We start from the raw sequence: 26,963 nt of genomic DNA, 5'->3' as shown, positions 1-26,963 counted from the left end.
TTAGTCAGTGAAATTGGCCACAACCTAATCAGAGACCAAGATGTTACGAGCTATCAAGTCTCTGTGGACCAGTTTCTTAGACTCCAGGTAATACATTCCCTCACACACAAAGCACTGATGAAAGTCTGGTGTCTACTACACAACTGAACATCCGAGAGTGCTATTGACTTGAAGACGACTTGTTACTGAACAATTTAATAAACACTCTATATAGCAATGATTACTATGTCAGCATAGTGATAGAACTATGCAACACTTATTTTAATAAATAACGCACAATCGGAGACAAATTATGCCGTTTAAAAGTATCCTATTTAATATTTCCCCTTAATTATAGGCAGCACTACAAAGACATTCAAATAACAGGACAGCAATGTTCACACTTGTTTAACAATACAAAACTGATTGCAACATCCTTTAAATAAAACAAAACGCCTATGTTCATAAAGGAAAACAAACTAAAATAGCACATTGTTTCTCTCATAAATCTTTGTCAAAGATTTGTCACCAACCAACAACTTTGTGAAGTAAGATCTTTAAAATATTGCATGACAGCATGAAAAGTGTTCCCCTTCCCACTACACCTTCAGTCTTCATAAGAAATCTCTACACAATGCAATACTAGTAACCTTCTTGACCATTTCAGTGGATCTTCAGTCTGACATTTCTTTCACCATGTCTCCTCTGCTAACCATACTCTTAAAAGAAAAGAAAAAAAAAAGATTGCTAGGCATTATTCAAATGACAAATTATGGCAGCATAAACATTGTCATTTTTAAGTGCTTCATTCCCTCAGCATGCTCAACTGTGCAACATAGAACTCTTTCTTCAGACAGAACATTATTACCCAATGTAAGCTTTTAATTTTTCTGTTGCAATTAAACCTTGTACCAGGCATTATATTTGCAGGTATCTGAAAACCTTAATTGCTTTTTTCAAAAGCAACTATGGTTTGGTGTACATTAGGTCATTGGCTGGACCCCAAGTACTTTCTCTGGCTTCCCTGGGGTTTCCCCAGCACCCTTGTATGACATACTGTAAGAGTAAAAATTACCACCATGTAAATATGGTAAACGCAAAGTAGATTCAAGATGCTGCCCTTATTCGTTCATATTAATTTGCATCGCTTCATTCAAACCTGGACAATGTGAACTCTTGGAGGAAATATGGGCAATGCAATATAAGTGGTGGCAAGAAAGTTCTACATAAACATGGGGGTTCAAAATAAATGCTTTTGAACGTAAATCAAATCCTTTTTAAATAGCCTATGCCTTTTTCCAGTTATACATAAACATGGGGATTCAAAATAAATGCTTATGAATGTAAATAAAAAAAAAAAAAAATAGCCTATGCCTTTTTCCACAACTGAGGAAATTGATCACATTTAAAATGAACTAACATTTTGGCAACTCAGCTTTTTTCTCCAGCATCAAATGTTATTTTCAGATTTGCATTGCACATGCTAGAACATTGGCTCGTGGAGAATGTGCATGTTTGCACCTATTTTTGCAAGTTCCCAAAAATAAAATCTAGTTGACAAATGTGGTTTTATTAAATAGTTTTGTTGCATGGTATGTTGTCCAGATTTTATTCTTTTTAACACAAAAGAATAAGCGTGATAATCTATATTGAGGCTGGGCATTGGAAGAAGAGGTCAGAGGGAAACCCCAAGAGGCGGCAAAGCTCAACACAGCTGAAATAAAGAGGGAAGAAAGGGGTCTAAAGAATGACTTTAGGTACACCAATTTCTTTCAGATTAACAGCATCACACCATTACTTTGATTATTAATGTCACTACTGCTTGTATTTTAGGCACAATTAACTGCATGGTGTGTAAATAATAATTTGCTCTAAAGTCTTCTGTATATAACATAACAAGTAAACCACCATCTCTTTCCAGCTTAGACATGGAAATAATATTTAAATGTACAATGTCATGCACTTAAGTTTGTATGGTAACTCCTACCATGTGTTAAAACAATAATATTAGACTGGCCTGTGCAGCAGTAGGGATTCAAACCTTTCTTCAATGAGAAAAGCTGAAAATAAAGCTAAAAGTGCCGATGATTAAATTATACTAGAGGCATCAACATCAGATTAATTTCAGTACATACAAAATAGACGTTAGATTAACAGTGGCTGGTACACATATTGTTAATGAATGGAGGGGTAGTATGTATCTAGTGTACACCTGTTCTAGAAATGGAATGACAATCATTATCTCCCTTAGAACCTCTGTGACATGATCTTATGGCCAATGTTTAACACACTTCTCTGTACAGTACATCTTTAACGTTTAGCACAGGAGAAATTGTTACGGTAAAATATTCAAGTTCCACTCCGCCCCTCCAACGTTATTTTGCTCGCCTGAAGGACAGACATTTATTCATATCTATATAGCTGTATGTGTAAGATTACTTTTAAGATAAGAAAACGGTTAAAGTTGTGACACTGATCAAATTCACAAGGTGGCCATTTTGTATCTTAAATCATACTCATGAATCTCCACCCCAAAGTATCACATAAGAACATAATGGCGGCCACGTGAAATGATCAATTATACCAGTCTCTATGCTAACAAACACACATCTCCATGTCAAGCCTCTGCTGCTTCCTCCTTCTTGTCCTTTTTCCCCTCGCCTTCCTCTTCGCAGTTGTCGCTGCCATCCCGTCTCCGTTTACGGTTGCGCGCACTGGCCTTGGACGCCGGGAGAGACTCCATGCCCAGAACTTTGTGGATTTGACGGAACGCAAGCAGCCGCAAAGCATGCTGAAACCAGAATGAGGAAAAAAAAAAAAAAAAGAAAAAAGAGGTGGTCAAGTTGAATTCCAACAACCTTCTATAAGCATAAACTCCTTATTTGGAAAAAGAGCGAAGTACCTGTGCACTAGCGGTAATGTCCTCTCTGGCTTGGCCAGTCATGCTCTCCAAGGCATCCGTTGAGTCTTTCTCACAGGGGTCCAGCAAACCTGGTCCATCTGATTAATGAGGGAAGAATAATGGGTTGACTATGACCAATGGAATTATGAAATTCAACAATTAGTTGAAATTCTTCAAAATTCCACTTAGAACGTGCATGTTTGACAAGCTGATTTTTACAGCAGAAAGAGAAGCGCTGCAGCTGAGACTGATTGAGTGTGCTTATTGGATGCCTTGAGATAACCATACTGAAACACAATTATTCTTGGAAGAGAAAATAGATGTGTACATCATAATGATATACTGTATTTCTCCTGGTGAGGGGGGCATGATAAAAGACAACTCCAAGGGTTGTTAACCGCTAACCCCACTAGCCCATTATCTGACCTGGAAGTAGAATGCCTGTGGAGATGCACTCCAACACCCTGCGCATGGCCTCTCCAGGGCTGAGTGGACCTGTGGCACTGCTGATCACCTTCTCTACCAGCAGCTCCATTGCCTGAAGGGAAGGTAGAAACAAATGAAGATTTAATAGTACGAAGTAGAAAACTGCACCCTGGATTCTTCTTCCCCGAATAGCACCTCGTCCCTTTCAGTATCTTGCCCTTAATTATCACATGCATTGCCTGAATTCTAAGTGTGCGTACATTACCTCTCCATTACATATATACACATCCGAGCGTACTGTAGATCATTTTAGGTGATATTTGTCAATTGGCCAGGATAATGTGTAAGGGACAAATAAACAGGCTAACCCACAAATGTAAAAATAAATAAATTACAACACAAATAATAAATAAATAGGCTAAGCCTGACAATTGGTAATTGAATTAAGCCTTACCCAGGCTGGCATCTTGCCCCAGGTTGGCACACGTTGGCATAAGTCTCTCAGTAGCCTAATGATGATCACACAGGACTGGAGACCATTGGCTCGAGCCTTAAGACATTCAAAACAGGTCACCATCATCAACACTGCATTGGACAAAGTATACTTGAGACTCACTGAAAATGCTTGTGATAATATAAATCATGGACATATTGCCTAAGCAAAAGTAGGCTGCATATTGTCTGTGGTAATGTCAAATGAAATTGTCCTGTACTGAAAAGAATTTCACTATCCTGGTTATATGACAACAAATAGAAATTGAAGTCAACAAATCCATGTGTTCCTTGACCTTAACACTTGGCAGATTTTATTCCGAAAAGCCCTGCCTTCCATTTCCCCCCCAAAACCTGGGAGGTATAATGTTCCATTACTACCTCGCGCTGTCAAGTCTTATCTCTCTCTAGAAGCGTTAATATTTCAAACAAGATGCTTGGTTCATTAGAACAGAACATCGTCGTTCTGATCAGAACCATGGAGAGGGTTCTAGATCTAGAGAGAATAGAAAGGTTTGTCACCCCTTAAACAAGCAAATGAACGGCTGTGCGCATGCAGCACAAAACATGTCCGGGAGCGCTGAACAAGGCGTTGCCTAGCAACGGGAGCTGTCAAAATTGATTTACAGTGTCCCAGTTTTATATCATTAACCCATTTAGGCCAGACCTCAAAATTTAAAAATAAATCTAAATCCTCACGATTTAAAAAAAATAGCAGACCTACAAGCTTGTGGCGTGCTATGAGCTTATTTTTCAATAGCTAAATTTTAACATAATGTTTAAAACACCGAAAGGGGTTCCCGCCCCAAAATGGGTTAAAAAGAACCTAAAGACGTGTATACACGTCCAAGGCACATGGCGGTTTAGCATCATAGGTGTTTTAACACATTTAATACATAATACGTCTGGAAACGTCATAAGGATTGGAACCGAGAGGTGCCTTCGACGTCTGTGGACGTCCTAGCGACGTCCAAACGACGCGGGGCGAGATAATAATATTCAGAATTATTCCTATTTTTTTTTTGGGCATTTCGCTTTTCGCTTGCCGTATGCTAACGCTCTGTGCATTGTCATTGACTCCCATGTTAGCGTGGCGGAAAGAATGACTCGTATCTCCTCATCCAGGGCGCTCTCCGTGGTGATGAATGGATCGATATGCTGGCGCTGCATTTCTGCTCCTCATCCGTCTCTCCCGCAAAATATGAACTCTTTTTGGAGCGTATATAAATATATTAAGATGATCAGAGATTGTGAGGTCACTTTGTAAGTCAACTTTTTTAAGAAAGTATTTCCGGTTCATGGCTTTCAAAATAAAAGCGATCACTACTCTGGCGATTACTCTGGTGCAAGCAAAGCCTTTATTTTGATGCAGTTCCGGTACTAAATGTGTTAATAGTCATTATTAATGCCATATAATGACTGGTCTACTGCATGATGTCTGGGTAACGCTCAGTATTAGTAATGTCTTTACCTGAAACCATTTGGCATGTCGAAGAGCAGCAAGATATTCTAGGCATTTCTTCTTGTTCAGGAGGACATCCGGAAGCTCCTTCTCAGCCACACCTGACAGAGACAACAGACTAGCTCATGGTTTACTGTTAGACATACAGTAGATGATAGCTAAACCGATCACTGACACAAGTCAATCTATGACATGTTATTGGTGAGATCACTGACGACCAAAGGAGTGTGTGAGAAAATATTTCAAGCATATTGTTTACTTGAGTGAGGTTTTTCTCCAACAAAAACAAAAACTTCCCATGGTTCCCTAAAATCTTTCCTTGATTCCTTTAATGTGGTTTTAAGATATAAGAAATCAAGGAAAGCATATGAGCACTGCTTTTCCAATAGGGCCCGACCAATCAGTCAAGCACTATTTTGGATGTACAATCGGATTTGTAGGAAACACATCCCGAGCTGGTAAAGCACAAGAGCAAAAAGAAAATGCCATTGAAGGTCTCACTATTTTAACAACTGACAAAGAGCAAAGCATTTTCCGAGAGGTTAAGTCTGTTCAACAAAATGTTAAAGCAAGCCTTATCACTGAACACTGTATGTATCACTGTATGGATGATAGGAAAGCAAAGCTACATTGGATAAGGAAGCGATGGATTTTTTTTTAATGCCAGAAAATCTGTTTGATTATATGACCAATGAAAAATCCACATTCGTTTGTCAACTCAAAATGGTATCACTTCCCCAATCCATCCACCTCAGTTTGTGAAATTTATCATCAAAATGGTATCCCTCCCAAATCCATCCACTTCAGTTAATGAGAATTGTCATGTGTAATGCTTCACAATCCTACCGGCTTTCCACACTTCCATGCTGACTAGCACTGTATCAAGAACAGAAAACATTAAATTTATTACAGGGGGAATACCGTACATTAAAGCATGCTACGGTACATTGCAAAGTCTACTCTGCCATACCACTTCTAGAGTAGTGAGAGTTGAACATATTCATACAGTGGCCATTTCGCCCATAGTGTCATACTGGGTGCAGGGGATTATTCTAGTATATCATTCTGCATGAGCAGAATATGGTCAATTGATGTGGGGACAGTCCTGACCCTCTGATCGCTGTGCAATAGAAGATCATAGTCATACCTACTCTGAAGAGCTTAAACAAATAGGTGGGTGTTTTCATTTTTATTTATTCATTTCACCATTCTTAGTAGTATGTATACAAGTGTGGACTTCAGAATAGCCAATGGATTGCCTAGGTCTGCTGATACAGGAGTTGGGGGGTTACTCATCAACAAACCCAAACAAAAAACTAAAGGAGAAAGGCCACAGAAAACATTTATTTTATGTTTTCTTAATGGGGAGAAAAACAAAATGTACATGCTGAACGGCATCGTTATTGCAGTAGGTGAAGGAGTGTATATATCACAATGATCTGGCACTGCAATGCAGGGGGCGAGTAACAATAAAGGTGTTACCGATCTCATTATTTCAGTAGAGGCCATTGTGAGGAAATTAAATGACACTCCAACACCTTATCAATACTGATAATGCCATTTAACATTGCAGGGATGAGAGATAGATAAGGGAGTGGGAAGTCCTGGACCTCCAATGATCATTATCAACAAAACATCTCATGAAGAGTGCAATAGGACATCTTAAAAACTAGGATTTGTTTTTTCTACCAGTCGTATCAATGCTGTGATGCATTCTCATCCCTGGGCATTATCTGAACATCACTTCTTAAATCACTTTCATTAGAATTTCCAAAAGATTTAACCGAGTGTGTATTCATAGACAAACACACACTGTTACAGGCACAGAAAGGTCGGAGAGCCCGGCTTTAGATTCCCATGTTGGAGAAAAAACAAAGAATTTGTTTGGCACTAGTATAACTGCAAACAATGTGGGGGGGGGGGGGGGGGGGGGGGGGGAAGCAATGGGACAAATGAATGGGTGAGTCAAATCTTTGTTTGTGGGAAGGGGATAAAGAAAAATATCTATGAACACCGTTTTTGTTGTTTTAGTTGGAAAGATGATACTTTATATGGGCTTGGTTAAAAGTCCCATTTCTAATTTGGCCTCATTTAGGGTCTTCTCAGCCTAAAATATAGGCTAGTAGTGGGAGGGATTTATAGTGTAATACACACAATGCTAATGCCACATTTATTCTCTGTTGTACAACGGTGTCGCACGCCAACAACAGCAGATCTACAAGCTCACAGCGCACTTTGATGTTTCGCGAGAGCTTGTAGATCGGCCATTTTCGGCACAGGACACCCTCATACGACGAAGCATAAATCAGGCTTAACATTAAAGTCACCTTGGTACCAAAAGCTTTGGCTTCTCTAACCTTTCTCAGCCGCTTTTCCTCCTGCCTGCTTGTCCTTCTCAGTGGCAGGGTCCTCCCTCATCAGCGGCGAGGTGAGAGAAATCGTCACCTGCATTTTGGGCTCCTTGCTTGAACATATCACGATGTTGGCCTCCTCTGGGTGAGCCTGCACCTCATACTGATCTTCAGAAAACGTCTGCCGGTTAAAAGGACACTGGGGATTACTCTCTACAGAGGAGTTAGGGGATTGCAGGGGACAGTGCCTTTTTGTGAATAAACAGGCAAAAGGGCCAGCTTTTTTTGGGGGGAGGGGGAGGGGGGGGGGGTTAACCCTTGGCAAATATAGCTTTTCAAATAACTACTGGGATTTTAGACCCTGTTATTTAAAAATGGTGAGTTATGTTGCTGATTATGTTTCTCAGGTTTGGGCACTAATAATGTTTTCTATGAGATGTGCTAAACATGGGAAACATGTTTTCTTTCTGGAAAAATAAATTCCCCAGTCTCACTCTGTAGGATTTGGGTGTCATAACCAGGCAGTGGATCTAAAGATCAGTCAAAAGCACTTGTGATGAAACACTCATTACAACTACAGCAAGAGGGAGGAAGAGATTCATTATAAAACACACCCCTATTAGCAGTATTCATAAAGGCTTCATTATACTGTACATCCCCTATAGGTCCTCTCTCTTCTTTACACGTCTCCTGAACAGCCTTAAAAAGGGAAATTCCAGTCAATTCAAAACTCCACACATCATTCTTGTGGCCTAAGACAGTTCATCTGCTTGAACCATGAAATCTAAGATTCCTATTATGCCATTTAAGACAAAGCAGTTTGGAAATTAAGTAAATGGGAATTTGAGGATATACAGAACATCTGTTTCCAATCAAATAATGTTAGAATATAGTAGTACTACAGCAAATAGCTCATAACAAGAAAATGTTAAGATATCCTAAGATGATGCTCAGACACTTTGAAGTTGCAGGAGCAAGGAGCAGGATAATTGTACACTGTAATGAGTTAACTGATGCAAACATGAACTGTTGTAGGGCACAGAAGAAAAACATATGCATTTCAAAAGCTATGGATAAGCATGAAGTGATATTTCGTGAGAGTGATTTATTGTCTGGGCTGCTAATAGTCTTTTAGAAGCAAAGACAATAAAATGAATTGTATTCATATGAATATAAAGTGGTGCTTGAAAGTTTGTGAATCCTTTGAGAATCTTCTACATTTCTTCAGCTAAATCATCAGTTTTGTCCTAAAGGCAGATAAAGAGAACTCAATTAAATAAATCACTGCTATACATATATAACTATAGCACTGCTAAATCATGACATTCAATTAATAAAGCATTTTTTTTCCTTTACTCTAGCACAATTATGCACCAAAGTTGACCAAACCCACCACACACGAGCTTGATTGTCTCGCCAAACTGGCACGTCTAGTCATCCAAATTATACAAAGTATTTGTATGATAATACGGACAGACAATATTGTGTGCGAGTGGAGCACCTGTGCTTATGCTTACGTGTCCTGTGGGTCTCATGTGTTACAATGGAATACAGTGATTTATTTCTGCACTAATTTCTGCACTCATAACGTGTCTCAATGTGACACATTGCGAGTTGAAATCTGTATTTTCGGTTTAGCGAAAAAAGCAGGGGGCCAAGTACACAACCCAGGGAGACCCCCGCCAACAAAGCTCACAGGATTTAAGTAGATGTAATGCATCTCATACGCACCCCCATGGAAGGCAATGGCTTATGAGTGGCTCAGTTTTGTTTAAGCACAATCAGTAAATTACTTCCAAATGTAATAACAAAAGCCCTCTCATAACCTCATGTAGATCATAGGAAGGGGATCCAACCCTTTCCTACGTCAATGAATGACCTCTACATCTCTGCAAGCCTGAGACAAGACAAGTGACGTTACTTACAGCCAGTTCCTTGGGTAGCTGCATGGATATGGTCCTCAGCAAGGTAACAGTGGGTTTCTTAGCAGTCAGCAGGATAAGCTCAACATTCCTGTCTCCATGGAGAAGCAGGCCTTTGGCCAAGATGCCCACCCTCATCACTCCTTTCAGCAGCCGTCCAGGAATCTCAACACTGTCACAGAGGAAGAGTCAGAATTTCAATGAGAAAACTTTTACCTTAACAACAGACAGATCAATTGGTTCACCAATCGACAATCTTGACCATACAATCAGATAGTCTCCTCTCCTGCTGTGATTTAACGATGCCATGTATTAAGTGATGATACCATGTATTAACCCATTCTGGGCGGGAACCCCTTTTGGTGTTCGCATTATGTTATGCTTTAGCTATTGAAAAATAGCAGATCTACAAGCTTGTAGGTCTGCTATTTTTGAAAAACGACTGACATAGCTTTTTGTCAGGATGTAGAAGACATTTTTAGAGTCTGATCTCAGGTCTAAATGGGTTAAGTGCCATACAGTACATACAACGTCCTTTTTGTAAAATACTTGGGAACCCTCCTCTTACTCTTTTTCATCTCCATCCTCAGTAGTAGTGGTGGGTGTGGTGGTGGGTGTGGCTGGAGTAGCAGGAGCAGCAGCAGTAGCAGCAGCAGCAGTAGCAGCAGCAGGAGCAGCAGCAGCGGCAGCAGCAGGTGGTGTCTCTTTCTCCAACAAGGAGTCAGACACCAGTTTGAGGGCTCTCTCAGAGTGAGAGACGATCCTCTGGACAGCCTGCAGCTCCTCCTCCACAGGGTAGATGGTGGAGTGCTTGGCCATGATGTGGCGGTCATCAGGGGAATCTGGCCGCCGGACACATGTCTGCTGAGTGTAGATGAAAATGTTAAATACGTAGAGGCCTAAATCAGATGGCGGAATGGCATTACCTAACTTCAAACTCTATTACTGGGCGTGTAATTTACGTGCACTCTCATTTTGGCTCCAAGATCAATTGCCTACATGGGCATTTATTGAAGGTCAATGTTGTCCCCCAACATCGTTGTCAGCTTTAATCTTTTCCCCAGTGGCCTCAAGATACACTAAGTTGCCAAAGAATTCCATAGTCTCGCATTCTCTCAAAATTTGGCTCTCAATACGAAGGCATTTCGGTTGGCACCCGGGCTCTGTGCGCGCACCACTGGTCGCTAACCATGCTTTTTTACCGTCCCTCTCTGACTCATTATTTAAAGTATGGCATAGAAATGGTATTCACTCCTTCAAAGATCTTTATATTGATGGGTTATTTCCGACCTTTGAACAAATACGACGCAAATTCAATTTACCCCAATCACATTTCTTTAGATTTCTACAGATACGACATTTTTTAACACAACACACTGATTCATTTCCAAACATACCTCCCAACTCATCAATGGAATCTATATTTCTACCAGACCCACTGCTCAAAGGAGGTGTTTCTATTATTTATAACTCTCTCTCATGTTTGGATAATAATGCCTCCTTGGAGTATTTAAAAACTGCTTGGGAAAACGACTTAGGAATATCTATCACTGACGAGCAATGGTCTACATCTCAAAAGTTTGTGCACTCTTCTTCAGTATGCGCCAGGCACGGTCTTATACAGTTTAAAATATTACACAGATTACATTTGTCAAAGGAAAAACTCAACAGAATGTATCCAAATGTGAATCCAGCCTGCGACAGATGTGGCCAATCGCCGGCCACTCTAGCTCATATGTTCTGGCATTGCACAAAACTAAGATCTTATTGGCAAAGTATATTTAAATCACTGTCAGACATTGTTGAAAGACCTTTTGACCCGGATCCACTGACAGCAATTATGGGAGTCACAGGGCCCGGGGTCAAACTGTCTACTTTCCAATATAACATGGTAAAATATGTGACTCTACTGGCTCGCAGACTGATACTGTTGAATTGGAAACAAGCACAGGTTCCAACTCACACTTCACTGATGAAAGATGTTATGCATTACTTACAATTGGAAAAGATTAAGTTTGAATTGAGAGGGAGTGAAGATAGGTTCTACCAGACATGGCAACCCTTCATTGACTATTTTAATAGGTGCACGCTAACCCCTCCTACACAATAGCACAATAGAAAATTGGAAAGAAAGAAAAGGAACTGAAAGAAAAGGAACTGAATGTTTTTTCTTTATTTTATTTTTTATTATTTAAAAAAGAATGTCTAACTTACTTAATTCACAACATGTTGGAAGTTTGAGAGCAAGAATGTCTGTCCTGTTGTCTGTTTTGTTTGTCTGTTCACACTTGTCATTGTTTAACTGTTTTTTGTTTTTTCATGTTTATCACACTTATGTTTTTTTGTTATACTGTATGTGGAACATTTACATTGCCTGTTATTTTTTTTCATTTTTATTTAACTGAATTACTTATCATTATCTAATCTGAAATTGTCGAACAAAAATGCCTAATAAAAACAGTATTAAAAAAAAAGAAAATGTTAAATACGCTACAAAAAAAGAATCACGCCCGTGTGAAGTGAGGGGCGTTCTTATCATCATACATCATCTAACAAATTATGAAAAAATATATGAAAAGTAATGTCACAAAACCTTTAAATCCATCCTGCTAAAACTAATTTAACACAGCCGCAAAACGGCGCTGCAGTTAGCGCTTACCAGCAGAGGAGGTACTGGCATCCCCGGGCGGCTCATCAGTGGAGGCGGAGCCATCCTACGTCTCTGCTCCCCCCAGTACATCTGCTCCTCTTCCATCCTCCTCCAGTACAGCTCCTCCTCATAGCGTCTGGAGGAGAGGGAGGAAAGGGAGGTGGCAGTATTGTAGAACAAGACATTTAGGAATCCGTCTGTTAATTCAATTCCATTGACTGTTAATTCAATTCCATTGACAGTATCCTTGACAGTATCCTAAGTCAGATATAAAACCGCAGATTAAAGGGTACACATTGGGGGGTTATGGATGTTATTCTACACATACAGTACAGATGAAGAGATAATCATGACTGGAAATATGTGAATGTCGGGATCCACGTGGGAACGGTGTGGCTCTAATGTGTTCATGTGGCCAGCCTGTGAAATCAGTCGTCTATTACGCATTATTATGTATGACAGACGATTTACTCAAACTGTGTTTCAGCCCGATCACTTCCATTATAGACATTTAATTGGCTGCATGCTTGCCTCTCTGCAGTAACTGCAGAATGCTGTCTCAACTCGATCAAGGTGTCAGACAAGCTAATACACACACAATAAATCACATTCTTTGTATGCTGGCTGTAGGTGTGAGCTGCGGCAAAGGGCAGGCCTTGTAAAGACAGAAAGCGCCCCCTATTCCATCAGCACAGCTGATCACCCTCGCCATGTCTATGCTAGCGTTTTTCACGTGATGTTCACAGACATCAAAAAAATATGAATTTCTATTGAATGTTACAATGAGATTGACCTAAGTTAACAGTTACGTTTTGTTTCTCAAAGTTGATGTCTTAACGCACAGACTGGCTAATATGTAAACATGAGGAAGTGGCTCTTCCTGGTGGCCGAGAAGTGGAACTAATTTCTTGCAGGAATAGTTTTTTTCCTCTAAATATTTTATCCCACGATTTTTGTAACCAATTTATTTCACCCGGTGCCAATGGCCTAAACCCTAAGATGGAATCCTGGGTGCCTCCCTCTGCCAACCTGAGGAGAACCACAAACTGAGCTCATGCTTCCTTCAATGCATGAGGAGTGAGCAGGCCGCTTCTTATCACCCGATATCACCCTGGTAGGACGTAGCACGGGGGACACAGAGAGAACATGCAAACTCCACAAAGAAAGGCCCTTTCGCCAAACACACCTAGGGTATAGGCGCTGAGACACTTGGCTTATTGCTTTAGTAACAGAGAAAAAGTAGAAAACATGTGAAAAACTATTTGAGGCGAGAGACTGACAATCTTAGATGGCTGGACTACTGAAGTCACACTGTGAAAGAAAAAAAGGTCAAGCAATAGGGAAAGCTCTAATACCATAAATACTGACAGCCATATACAGTCAACTGACCACCTGTTCCTGATACCGATATCAACTTCATTACATCTACTTCGATGACATGTTGGTACTGGTTGGCTTGTTACTTCTGTGGAGTTATCTTCCATATATTTTCCATTTATCTTTGTTCCATACAAAACAAATACAAGATCAGACCTATTATTTCACAAATAAGAAGGCACACTGCAGCCGGACTACAGCACTGATGATCATCCTTACTTTGGCCATGAGTCTGACCTCATCTCCATGTGCCAGCGCTGCTCGTCATCTCTCTGTCTCTTCAGCACTGCCTTCTGCTTCTGTTTTCTCAGCTTGCCCTCCTGCAGCTTCCTGGCACGGTTACTGGGCTTGATTTCCACAGGAAGCTCCGGGTTCACTTTCTTCTGCACGGGGACCAAGAACCGGGAAGAACTAGAGACTTAATGCATGCACCTCTTCCTGCAATCTCTATAGACACAATATCATAAAATACCTAATATAATAATTATATTTGTATTGCAAATATTGATTTGCATTACATATGATAACATATCATTGCACTTACAGACAGTATTTAAACAGAACAAAAAAAGAGATGTACACTGCTGATGTACTGATGTACATCTTTGCTACCCCAGTCAAATGGGGTAGCAAAGATCTTTTCAGAAGCAAATACGACATCTTACGGCCAGTGAATAACAATGTCACACAGTGACACCACTTCTCATCTACTATGTATTTATTGCCTGTCTGCAAGTCGCAGGGCATAATTTATCACGAGTAATGTAGGAAATCGCTCCCTCTGTGTTTCTGTAATGTCTGTTTTATAGTGCACTATAGTATTTTTATTTCGTAGACCATTTCAACCAGTTGGGATGATAGAAGCTTGTGGTACAGTGTTCCAGATAGTAGATAGGGCTTGGAATATCACTTTCATAACTCAAATACTTCATCCAAGTATAACTTAACCTCCAATTCAAGTTGCATAAAATTACCTTCTACTGACGCATCCATCTCAGAAGATGTCTTAACAAGAGAAACATTTTGATCATCATTTCTTTAATGTCTTTTTATTTTACCTTGTATTGCAGTCGGTGTCTCCTTCCCTTCAGGTGCATGTCTTTAGCATTAGGGTCATTGAAGCTGCATTCACAGAGTTTACAGTGGAAGCGAATGACCTTGCCATCATCATTACGAACCTGGAGATAATTCAGGACAATAGACGCATGAAATACACACAGGTGAAAGGCTGACAATCATTAGGAGGCATACAAAATAGAAGAAAAAACAACAAATACAATTACCGGTACAGTGCAGAAGATAAAGAAAACTTATTCATAATGAGTAAAGAGGTCAAATATCTTTATTCTTTTAAGCTTTAACTGAAGTAAGTATTCAGTATTACCTGTACAAACTGTGTATATTAGTACTACATAGGTAAGATAGAGGCAATGCTGGAATGTTTTGTACAGAAAATAGAGACATTTAAATTAACCTAACAACACAACTGTCCCTCGTCTAAACTAATGTCACATCATTCCCAATAGAGGGTATGCGCGTGACATCATCGTACCTGGAAGTTATGCGGGAACGCCTACTGAGTGGCAAAAAACTACTTTCTGGCCTTGACAGCACATTCATCCAAACAGAAAAGTCCTGTCTGATTGCATTAAACAATGTTAAACTCACCAACATTGCGAAAAGCTTGAATTATCCTCTATCTGCAAAGTTTTTGTTTCATAAAAATCCACCATAGAAACGTTATGAGCTACTTTCGGTCAAGAAAAACGGAAAGTGTCAAAGTTTGGAAGTGCTTGTTTTCAATAACACAACATTTTGCTGCCTCCTGCATTATGTGACATTTAGAAACAGGTTGAGTGATTTCCAACAAGCGCTTCCAAACTCCAACACTCCATGCTGCTCAATATTTTGCCACTCAGTCTAGATGAGGGGGGCGTGTCCTGATGGGAAAATCATGCATGTGCATACTCTATTCTATGACATGAAAGCAGCAGTTGTTGAACCATTTGTTGTATTTATAGGAAACCCTTCAATACTTCATCTATCATCTATGTGCAAGTATACTGTATGCGCCTAGTAGACTGCACCATGGATGATTGTTAGAATAATGAGTGGACTTGGCATCAATCTGAAAGAGTAGAGTTTAATGACCTGCGGTGTCCGAGAGAGCCAGACATCACTCAACCAGACAGCACCTCCAGTACAGCCAGCGACATGTAGTCGCAACAACCCAGTTCTCGTTGCCAATAAAAAGGAAAACTGATTAATGACGGACGTTTATTAGTGCCGTTTATAACCACAAGGCCAGTCAGTGGCCTTGTGGTTAGTGTCCGCCCTGAAACTGAGAGGTCGGGGTTCGATCCCCGGCCGGGTCATACCAAAGACTGTAAAAATGGGACCCGATGCCTCCCTGCTTGGCACTCAGCATCAATAGGTTGGATTGGGGGGTCAAATCAACTAAATGATCCCAGAGCACGGCTGCAGCTCACCACTTCTTGGCTGCGTCTCACCGCTCCAAGAGATGGGTCAAATGAGAACAAATTTCACTGCGGTAACGTGTGTGACAAATGATAAGACTTTGACTTTGTTTAGGATCTGAAATTGAATATTTTTTTATGAATACTATATCACACACACACAATAAGATTGTCGTTTGCCTACCTCCTCAACATAGTCATGTCCCACAGGTTGGACGTGAGCCCCTGCTCTGTCACTGTCCTCATCATCACTCAGTTCTTCCATCTTCGTCTGCTTAGGCTCCTCTGCTTTCACTGGCGCTGCTACTGGAGCGCTGGCCGGCTTGGCTGTGACACGAGCAACATGCAGCATGTCAGTATCCTGATGTTCATTACCCAAACACTACCCAAACTGTCAATATGATCTATAAAACCTAGAATTAATTAATGCAAAGTTTTCTTTACAACCACTGTAACTGTGTATTCAGGCAATAATGTAACATATTACGTTTTAACGTGGTCCTCCAACCACTCCTTTACAAATGTATTAGGAGCAGTGGTCAATAGACATCAATACAGTGCGTATATCTATTCTACGTCCGAGCATAGACATGGTAACGCCCTGCCTGCCTCTGATTGGCCTACCGACACTGCCCGTCTTGCCTGTCCTCCGAGATGCAAGGGCACTGGTGGGATAATAATACAAGTACAAGACTCGAGAATGGCAAAATTTTCAAGGGAAAAGAGACCTTTTTACAGTAAAATTATGTTTCAAGTTTACACATAAACAGGCCAACGGCATAAACAATATTAGTTTGCCTCTTCTACAAAAATAAAAGTTACTGTCGCACGTGTCAAGCTGTCATTCTCTTGTATTATATATGGTACTTGTATTATTTATTTATTTCCCACCACGGAGTAACCTTGCGGCAGACTATCCAGCATGTATCTTCCACCTCAAAGGAAACTCTGGTATGGCAGTGTCGGTAGGCCAATCAGAGGCAGGCGGGGCGTTACCATGTCTATGCTCGGACGTAGAAAAGATATATGCCAATATAGTGACCAGGGAGCAGTTAGTGTTAAGGGGGTGGGGGGGGACTTTCTGTTTCCCAGGCGGCCTGAATAGACCCATTCAACTAACCAAACATATCTCTGCTGTCGGGAAGAAACTTAAACTACTTAACTCCAAAATATATTTTTTTCAGGAAATAAAAAATATACATTATTCAGGAAATGAAGAAAACCTTATATTTTTAAAACAAAGCAATACTACATCATCAAAGTTGGTGTTGTGACTTTATATATTGTCAATTACTTGCATGAGAGTGGGACAGGTGATGGAGTTAGCTGTTAGCTTAGAGTTAAGGTTTTTTCCTAAGTGCTTTTTACTACTTTTCATTGGTTCAATATTTTTTAATGTTCAAGAGCAGTGATTTAAGGAAAGAAAAATCTAAACCATGGAGTTAGGTGGTTTCCTCCTGACTGCAACAATATAATAAAAGCTAAACAACACAGAAATGGGTTCTTTTTCATTCTTGTTTTTATATTTTTTTGAGGGGGGGGGGGTGGGGGGAGTAGCAAAGGTCGGGATCAAGACTCGAACCTGCAACACACTTTCAGGCTGGATTACCAACCTAGGTGCCCTAGACGGCTACGAAAAATGGGTTTTACTCGCATAATTATTATTTTTTTAATTATAAAAAAAAAGGTACAGATTGAAGCAGGCAACTTACAAAGGATGGTTAATTTAGAAGTTATTTTCTTGATCAATGGTGTTGGTTTGGTAGTGGTGTTTATGCCTGCTGGTTTGGCTAGCATTGCAGGCGTGGTCGCCTTTGCCGTAGAAGCTGATGAGGTCGGGGCCGATGCTGAGACGGGAGGTTTCCCGGCTGTCGTTGTCGTATAAACCGGTGGAGAATTCACCATCACTGGGTCAGTTGAAGGTATGGGTTTCCCCAGCTTGGTGTGGAGTTTCACCACCTTTCCGAAGAATGAGGAAGTAGAAAGATCCATTAATGTTTATGCATGAATTCATCAATCACTCCATAAACGTTCAGATTATGACTGCCTTGCCAGGCTATCTCTCATTAACGTGGAAAAATGTGGAAAACTATTTTTAACATTACGTGCGTGCACGTGCGGCCATGACAAGCAGCGAGTCGGGGGGGGGGGCTCCATCCAGAACACACCGCAGCTCAGAGCATGCATGCTGGGTCTTACGCTATTTTTATGGCAGCCCATTTGGGACATAACACTGTGCAGAGTATCTGGTCATTATGAAAGAAAGATGAGTAGAAAAATCAAAATAAGCTGGTTTGTACACTGCATTGATAAATGAGGGCCAGTATGTTTGACGAGCGAACTGAGGTACAGTCTTTCTGGTTGTTGTTTTTTTGTTTTTTTATCAGAAATGAGGGATTAATTAAATAAGTGTACGACCAAACAGCGGCTAAGCGGTTGAAGATGGATGGATGGATACATAGTATAGTAATATGCATGTACGATGTATATGAATTTAGGTCTTTGTGCGCATATGTGCTGGTGCACAATTTGCATATAATTGGTGCACAATTCTGTAACGGTTCTTTTATGGCAACATGAAAACAATAAGACCGTTCACAAAAAAGCAAAGGAGAGATAGCACTGCGTGAGTGCTGGAGACATGTAATTGCTTAACAGATCCCTGAGGGAAGTATCAGTACGAGACTTGGCAGCTTTCAGGGGACATCACATGAGTCACTGCACCAATATCCAGTATGATTTATTACCGTCAATATTTTTCATGGCTGCCTCCTATAAATATAAATTTCTTGATAGCAGTCAGCCAGTCAGTAATATAAAGTTGCTAAGTTGTGCTAACTGCTAACCTTTTGGTGTTTGGCCCCACGGATATGAGCAGCATAGGCATCAACCCCGGTGCAGGCCACATCGCAAAGCTCACAGCGTAGCTGGGTTTGAATCCCTCTGGGCCCATTGTTGGTGCCTGCCTGGCCTCCAGACTTTAGGGCTGCCTCCTTCTTTTTGTGCTTCTGGCCATCCAGGTGCTCACGATACGTCTAAGAGAATTGGACACAGTTAAAGGGTTAAGACATCACTGACCACCATTGATTGTGCTATATGGCATTATTTACACATAGCTGATTTTCTGATTCAGAGCTACTTACACTGTAAGTGTAAGTAGGTAAACTGTAAGTGTAAGTAGGTATGTGTTCAGGGTTCAGTGTCACGCTCAAGGAACTTTCAAGATATGATTGATCATATCATAGTACAAACTAAAGTGACTCCAACCACGTGATCACTGAGGCCCATCATAAACAAGTTCAATTTTCACAATGCATTGTTGTCTTACCTGAGGGCCAGCACAGCTAATCTTACAGATGTCACAGTAATGGAGTTGTGGCTGCTTGGGAGGCCCTTTGGGTTTCTGCAACTTGCTCTGATGGAACATTGGCTTTTTGTAGGTGTTTACAGCCGGGGTTGTCACCATGTTACTGCCTGCATTGCTCCAGGAAGAGCTGGTCAGCTGTTTGGGGGGTTGCTGGATGGAGGGCTGGGTCTGCTGGGGAGGAGCCTGGGGCTGGGAGACTGTAACTTGTGTTGGCTGGTAGTATGAGGGGGTGGAAGTGGAGGTGTAGCCACTTGAGTCGTAACTGGAGTAGCTGATGCCTGAAAGTGACAGGACAGTAAAAGAGTGATCCAGTGCAACTGGAAGGCTAGAGACAGAAAAATGAAACTTCACCCTTTTTAGGTGAAGTCTACTAGCTGCTAGCCTATGTCAAGTCAAGTCACCTTTATTTATATAGCACATTTAAAAACAACAGAAGTTGACCCAAAGTGCTTTCCAAATTACATCATAAAATACAAAGATTAAATAAACGTTTAGCAATACTTCATATAAGAACAATACAATATAACAACATTACAAGGAACATGAGAACATGCAATAGACTACTAATTACAAAGAGGTTAAAAACTTTCACAGAACTAGGAGCTGAAGGCAATGGAGAAAAGGTGAGTTTTAGAGAGATTTGGAACTTTCAATGGTGGGGCTGGATTTGATGTGTAGTGGGAGACTATTCCAGAGTTTGGGGGCAATTACTGAAAAGGCCCGGTCGCCTTTGGTTTTTAGGCTCGTTGAGGGGAGAGCAAGGGGCATTTTGGAGGTTGACCTAAGTACCATAGAGGTCACAAATGTATTCATGTGCAAGGTCATTTTGGGCTTTAAAAATTAAAAGTAGACCAGTGCCAGTGCAGTTGGGCCAGAACCGGGGTTATGTGGTGCTCACACATTCTGGTTCCTGTCAAAAGTCTTGCAGCTGAGTTTTGGACCATATGTAGGCAGGACAGAGTGGATTGAGTCAGGCCATGATACAGGGAATTACAATAGTCCAGTCTAGAGGTGATAAAAGCGTGGATCACGGTTTCTAGGTCACGGTACGCTTTTGCTATTGTTCTTAACTATTGTTCTTAACTGATAAAAACTGCTACTCACTACACTGGACACTTGTTTATTAAAATTTAAGCTGGAGTCAAAGTAAACACCCAGGTTCTTTACTGTGTTGTGCAAATTCGCAGAAAGGGGGCCTAGGGAACTTTTGAGGTCATTCACAGATTTCTGGGGGCCAAATATGATGACTTTATATGATGAAAATGTGTAGCCATCCATCCCTTGATGTCATCGAGGCAGTTAAAAAGGTTGTTCAGAGAAGATGTGTCGTTCGGCAAAGTCGCAAAGACTTTTATAAAAATGGGACGCAATGACTATCTGCTTGACAGAGGGGGTGTTCTAGTACATGAAGCTGCTTCACGCTACAAAAACAGGATAGGTTCCTGCCCTAGGCTATGGACCACATGTCTCGGCAAGGCTGGCTTACTTATGCCAAATTGAACAGGTTGCAAAAACACACAGATAGAAGATATGCAAACAGTACTTGAATTTCATCAAGTGTTAATCCATACAGTCTATACTTAGTAGACTAAGCAAGAAGCAAGTCAAATGCCAAATCACATGTATTAAGAGATTTAAATAATGTGTAAAGAAGCACCCCCTGAAATGCTTGGCCATGTCTCGTGACCCCCGCCCCGCACCCTCCCGACCACCAATACAAATTGACCGCTACAATAACCTTAATAGAGAAAATACATCATAAATAAATACTGAAACCAGATATCATTAGGGAAGTGTACTATGTAAACTCTTCATTTCCATTTTCCAGCCTTTCAGTTGCAATTTTTTTAAATCATCTGGGGACCCCCCCAAAAATAATTTGGCGACCCCCTAAGGGCCGGGGTCGCGACCCCAAGGTTGAGAACCCCTGTTGTAGATCACCTTTTGTCATACCCATCAGATTCTGATACTCAGACAAAGTCTCCTTCAGCTGGAGTATCTGCCATATGGTATGTGCTTTCAGAGCACATTGCTCTGGATTTTTTTATCAGGAATGCAGTGAATGCTCTAAATTCCATTCCAATTCCATAATGACAAGCAAGAACACTCAAAATCTTCTGCCCAGAGTTCATTTACGAACACACAAAGAATTATGCACAAAATGGCACACCTAAGTGGGTGTATGCCTTGCAGTTAAGAGCCACTATAATATACAATTCTAGTCTGCATAAGTTCCTAGTGTTGTGGACCGAATTCAACTAAACATCAGTCATTAGAAGCACTCCTCAGGTAACATGCACTTTCCTGTAATACGCTACCAGGTGTGTGTGCATGCTCTTCCTGCTCCTGCTAGATCCTGCGCATTGGTAAGAAAATAACATGGGGAACTTATTCCTCATATATTGCCCTTAGTGCATGTAATGCATGGAATTGGGCTAAACTAGACATTAGGACAATCTGTAGTTCATCTCTCTCACCAGAGTAGGAGGTGGCAGATGCTGTGGGCGTGTAGGAGGATATGGGTGAGGGAGACTGCTGGACGCTTGTGGACACTGGGTAGATGTTATAGCTGGAGCAGGCTGGAGTCAGGGGTTTCAAGGCTGTCACCTGCCTCTGTGGAGGAGGGGGCTGGCTGTACACTGTGGAGGAGGCTGGAGTGTAGCCGCTCTTTACACCTACTGAGAGTGAGATGGGGAGGGGGTGAGGAAGGAAGGGAAGAGCAGTGCAGAAAGGAAGGGAAAGGCAGAGGGAGAGCGAGAGAGACAGATATTTGATTCTCAAATCACATCCTCTGGGACTGCCTGTCAAGAGAACTACGGGCAAGGCAGTCAAGCCATCTAATCCACCTTTGGACACCAGAAACATTCCTTAGAATATCACATTGCACTTCTATACTTAGAAAGTGTGAAACAAACAATACAAAGAATGTATTGAGTGACTGTCTGGCAAACCAAAGTTCTCAACTGTAATTGAAACGGGAACAGTCTCCTGCTGCAGGTTATCTGAAACGCAGTGATGGCTGACAGAATAAATGCAGATGGATTTACCAGTCTGGTAGTAGTTGTCTGTGGCCGTCCTCTGGGCTGGGGCTATACTGGGCTGGTAGTACTGTTGTTTATTATCATAGGCAGTCACTGCTGGGGCCCGTCCATAGCTGTAGTTGTCCTGTAAGTGTTGGTATCCAAGGCATTTATCAATAGATGCACAATCTATAGTCTATCATCAATAAATTGTCTCTACTTTAGTATCCTTTATTTGTTTGTGTATGTCAAATGTTATATCTAATCTACACTGAAGTGAAGAATTGCGATAGTAGCATCATGTCCAGGGGGTGTACTTGTACATTAAGCTGCCTCAGCAACCTCACGCTACAGAAATAGGATGGGCCACATGGCTCGGCAAGGCTTACTGACTTATATATTATAATATATATTTATAATATTCTAGTAAGATCAATAAATTGTCACTACTTTATTGTAATAAAATCCACAAAACAGTTATGTCAAATGTTAGATCCACGCTGAAGAATTGCAGCAAGTATACCCAAAGGATTTTATCTAATTAATGTACAGTTACATTTACATTCAATAACACTTTTTATTGCATCATAACATCTCGGATATTTTAAATCAAACATGAACACAACGTGCCATGAGACTTTACAAACAAGCAAAGGGAAATCAGACTGACCATGTCCGAGTATACCTGAGTATACGTCTGTGGGGTGGTGGTGGGTTGTGGGGGTGCTGGGGGGTCTGGCTGCCTGTAGCCATATTCCGGGGGGGCCTGCACTGCCTGGTGGCCCTGATAGGCAGGATACGCAGCAGAGACCACCGGCCGGGCTGCCTGAACTGGGGCTGGAGCGTACGAAGCAGTCACAGCGTGAGCCACGGCGGGAGCCTGCTGCACGCTGTAGCTGGCTGTGGAGGGGTGGGTGTAGGATGGGGGAGGCTGGGTACTGTTGGATGGAACAGGTGAGGAAGAGGGAAGGAAATGAGCAGCAGGAAGAGAGGAGAGAGAGAGAGAGAGAGAGAGAGAAGCAACATTTAATTAACAAGCTGGTATATGAAATGCAATTGCCTTCAATAGAAATCTTGCTTTTGTTTTGAAATAAGCTACTGATTCAGATTGTGTTTAAAGATTGTGTTCTATTCTAAAATCCCGCAGTGAAAAAGCCTGCCAAAAAAAGCCTTCACAGCAGTAACTTCAGTGTGATAAGCTTGGGAGGTTGGTTCCATCTACACTCACTGACAGTATGCCTAACCATTTATACTAAGGGGAATGTGAATCCTTTCGCCGTAATTTGATGGGATCATGGGAAAAAACCTACATAACACTTTTCAATGTGTTCTGTGTCTCGCGTTAAATATCAGCAGTTCCCCTCTAATTAGAGTTCTGCCAAATGCACTGCGATATTAAGCTCCTTACATCAGAGCAGACTACTTTAGGCGCTGTGCAATGTGTTTCTCATAACGAAACACTGACAAGAGGCTCAAATAATAGCACAGGTACAAATGGTGTATTGGCCAAAAATGTTAGGCATTAAATTGGGCAGTGAAGTCAGAAGGCACCGTCCAGTACACACTGACCTACTTACTAAAAAAGAAGAGAAAATGTTATTCTCAGCTGAATTTGCAGTAATGCCAAGAAGACAACCTTGTGTGTTTATGGAAGCAATTACAAACTAGTCACTGGCACTGGCACTGACATCCTGTACCTGATGCTGTCAGCAGAAAAGCATATGGTGTCAAGATAGACAAGGACAGGAAAGGGCGAAAAAAGTACAATGGATTCCTAGATGGCCAAGTGTTGGCCAACTACAGGTGCATGGATGCAGCAAAAATAGTGACACAAGTTACAACAAACTACTAGTAGTATTCAAGCAGAGTTGTAAGACTGGCACAATTTGTATTTTATCCAATAATATATTGGACCCAGGATGAAAACCAGTAGCAAAAGGATGTAACACTGATTAAGTTTGAATAGGGAAAAATCTTCGATAACCAAGCAGGCAGACAAACAAAACAGATCTATAAGTACTATAAACAGTGTTAACAACTATAACAAGATGATGTCCTGTTAAGCCAGCCTAGTGCTGTTGCAGCAGTAGGCAGTTTGCCTATAACCAATTGCAAATGGTTTCGTTACAGGCTAAATGATGAAAACATTGAACAAACAAAAAATTGTAAGTGTTTTATGAAGCTGTTGCGGTGAAAACAGGCAACACAACAAATCTGTTCAATCAGATAAAACACTTTATCAACTGTCTACAACTAATTGTATCAAGCTAAAGTGAGCCGTGACTCTGCTCAGCTCAGTTGAAAAAGTTCCAGCAAAAATGTCAGCTACTGCTAAACCACTTCACTTGATGACTATCCCATGGTCTAGTAGTCGTACAAATGCAACTCTATTTGAGCCTCACTGAGCACTAGAGCTGAGAAGCACATGCTTGCAGACTATTGCATGCTTGCAGAAGCTATGCACAGATCATACAGGCGGATGGACGATTGCTTAAAGATGGGTTTAATTCAGGGACGTTTTACGGGGAGTGGTTGGTCTGTGTCACAGCAGATAATGGCAGCAACGTTATCAAGGCAAGAGCCTTAACCACACAAACCTTAGTATCCCTATTCTGGAGCCAAGGTTTGGTGAAAATAGCAGATATACAAGTTCACAAAGCTTGCAAAGAGATTTGGGGCAGAGGGAAAAAAGGTGCGGACCAACTCCAGACCCCTGGCAGAGGCGGACCCTGATCAACTAGGGTTTAAGTGGTTGGCAAAGAGTACAATAAATCTGGACAGGTTGCACTGCTGCATCTGGTCATCGGTAAGAGAATGCCTCTCTCTGCCTCTAGGCCTGTCACAATTAAATCGCAATTATTTGTGTGACAATAATAATTGTGTAAACTTAAATTGGTAATTGTGACAGCTCCATCTACCTGCCTCTCTCTCTCTCTCTCTCACACACACACACACACACACACGTACGTTTGGGAAGCACAAACGTATGGGGCACACAATTGACAGGTGTGTTGCGATTGGTGTGGGGACCGGGTAATTGATGACACCACCTATTTTGTGTGCCCCATACATTTGTGCTTCCTAATTAAAGGAAGTTTTGATGTCAATACATGAATTGTACTGTATGTAAAATCACAGATATTCTAGGGCTATTAACTTGAAAACTATAATTATTCATCTAATATTCACCAAAACCAACTTAGTTGATTTAAAATGTTTGTGTGTGCTCGTGCTCTGGACAAGTGACTTTAGTGCCTGGACAAGTGCTTCAAAAGGTTAATCAAGTCCTGATTTATATATATATATATATATATATATATATATATATATATATACACACATACACACACACACACACACACAATTATGAATAGGCATATAAAACATCAAAATATAATCAAATTATATAGCAAATTTAGGCCATATCCAGATATCCCCCAGTGATATGTTACACCAATAAAATTATATTACTTGAGGATTTTTGTTTTATGAGATTGTGTGTGCAGTTAAGTAGCTAAAGGTAGCCAAGTCAAGTTTAAGTTAAGAGAGAACTCATTGATGTGGAGACCAGATGGCATGGTGATGGTACTACATGTGTGTGTGTGTGTGTGTGTGTGTCAGTGGGTCAGAATAGCAAATAGCAATATCAAACTTCGTACTCAAAATTAGGCAGGACATATTTTTGTCCACTCGACAGTGGCTGCTAAATTCAGTAATTAACCAGACACTCCTCTCAAGTCAACTAGCCTAGATGGAACAAGTTGTTATTTCCCACCCCGTCATTAGACGAGAAAACGCTCCTCCAGTTGCACAATGTTGCAAAACTAAATAAATGACAAATATTACAATAGTTGTTTAGCACTAGAATCACTACAAGCTACAATTGTACAACGCTATGTAAAATGACATTAACCACAAAATTACAAAAAAGTTTTAAAACCAAATACTAGGAATGTGATCATCATTATTATGTTGTTGGCCAAAAACCCTCCCTGGCTACCATGCAGTCACCCCACAGACATTAAAAACTGCAGTCTGCAACAGCCAGTGGCAGGCTGAGGCTGCCATTCAGAAACGAAACGGTAGCTTGGGGCTTCACTTGTCTGCCTTCGTAACCTGACACACGTAGCTCGCTGAACATACAGAGGTCCTCTCTGCTGCAGCTGCTCTCCAACTTTCTAACCCAAAGTGTGACCATTTTTTCGGCTCGCCGCTTCGTGCCAATTGCGTGTGCGACCGCTGGCCTTCAGTATCGCATGCTAAAGCTAACGCAGCAGCACTAGTAGCTAACGAGCTCGTCCACTGACTGCACGGACAGGACAGTGTGAACCTGCATCAATTGCGCACGGTGTGCGTGTGTGAGAGGTTGCCAATGAGACCAGTAACAGCGTGAATATGAATGTCACGCTGACACCTAGTATAACAGACGCACGCATCAACTGGAATTACCTGTACTGCGGACCGGCACCATGTGTATAGCCATAATAATTGCTCGCAGCCATCTTTGCATCTCCCGTTCACAGCAGCAGCACTGTACG

General features: G+C 41.2%; 1 protein-coding gene across 6 annotated transcripts; it reads right to left on the bottom strand.

Moving 5' to 3' along the window:
* On the bottom strand, positions 1 to 26,963 carry zfr2 (zinc finger RNA binding protein 2). Of its 6 annotated transcripts, none has more exons than XM_080770686.1 (19): positions 26,875 to 26,963; positions 23,096 to 23,363; positions 22,453 to 22,570; positions 21,883 to 22,080; positions 19,367 to 19,683; positions 18,885 to 19,073; positions 17,751 to 17,997; positions 16,223 to 16,365; positions 14,620 to 14,739; positions 13,781 to 13,944; positions 12,194 to 12,320; positions 10,103 to 10,395; positions 9,538 to 9,706; positions 7,619 to 7,793; positions 5,271 to 5,362; positions 3,762 to 3,857; positions 3,308 to 3,419; positions 2,882 to 2,979; positions 1 to 2,770 (listed from the first exon to the last, which is right to left on the bottom strand). In XM_080770686.1, exons 1-19 carry the CDS (start codon positions 26,925 to 26,927, stop codon positions 2,597 to 2,599), a joined length of 3,153 nt encoding a protein of 1,050 aa, XP_080626812.1. In that variant the 5' UTR covers positions 26,928 to 26,963; the 3' UTR covers positions 1 to 2,596. The 6 variants fall into 6 exon arrangements, with proteins under 6 accessions (XP_080626812.1, XP_080626813.1, XP_080626808.1 ...); XM_080770687.1 differs by having other exon boundaries at positions 21,883 to 22,083; positions 23,111 to 23,363; XM_080770682.1 differs by having other exon boundaries at positions 2 to 2,770; positions 10,103 to 10,398; positions 21,883 to 22,083.

The sequence above is a fragment of the Protomyctophum bolini genome (assembly GCF_963924005.1).
Source record: "Protomyctophum bolini genome assembly, chromosome: 8".
Taxonomy (NCBI): domain Eukaryota; kingdom Metazoa; phylum Chordata; class Actinopteri; order Myctophiformes; family Myctophidae; genus Protomyctophum; species Protomyctophum bolini.
This window is presented reverse-complemented; position numbering and strand designations above follow the sequence as displayed.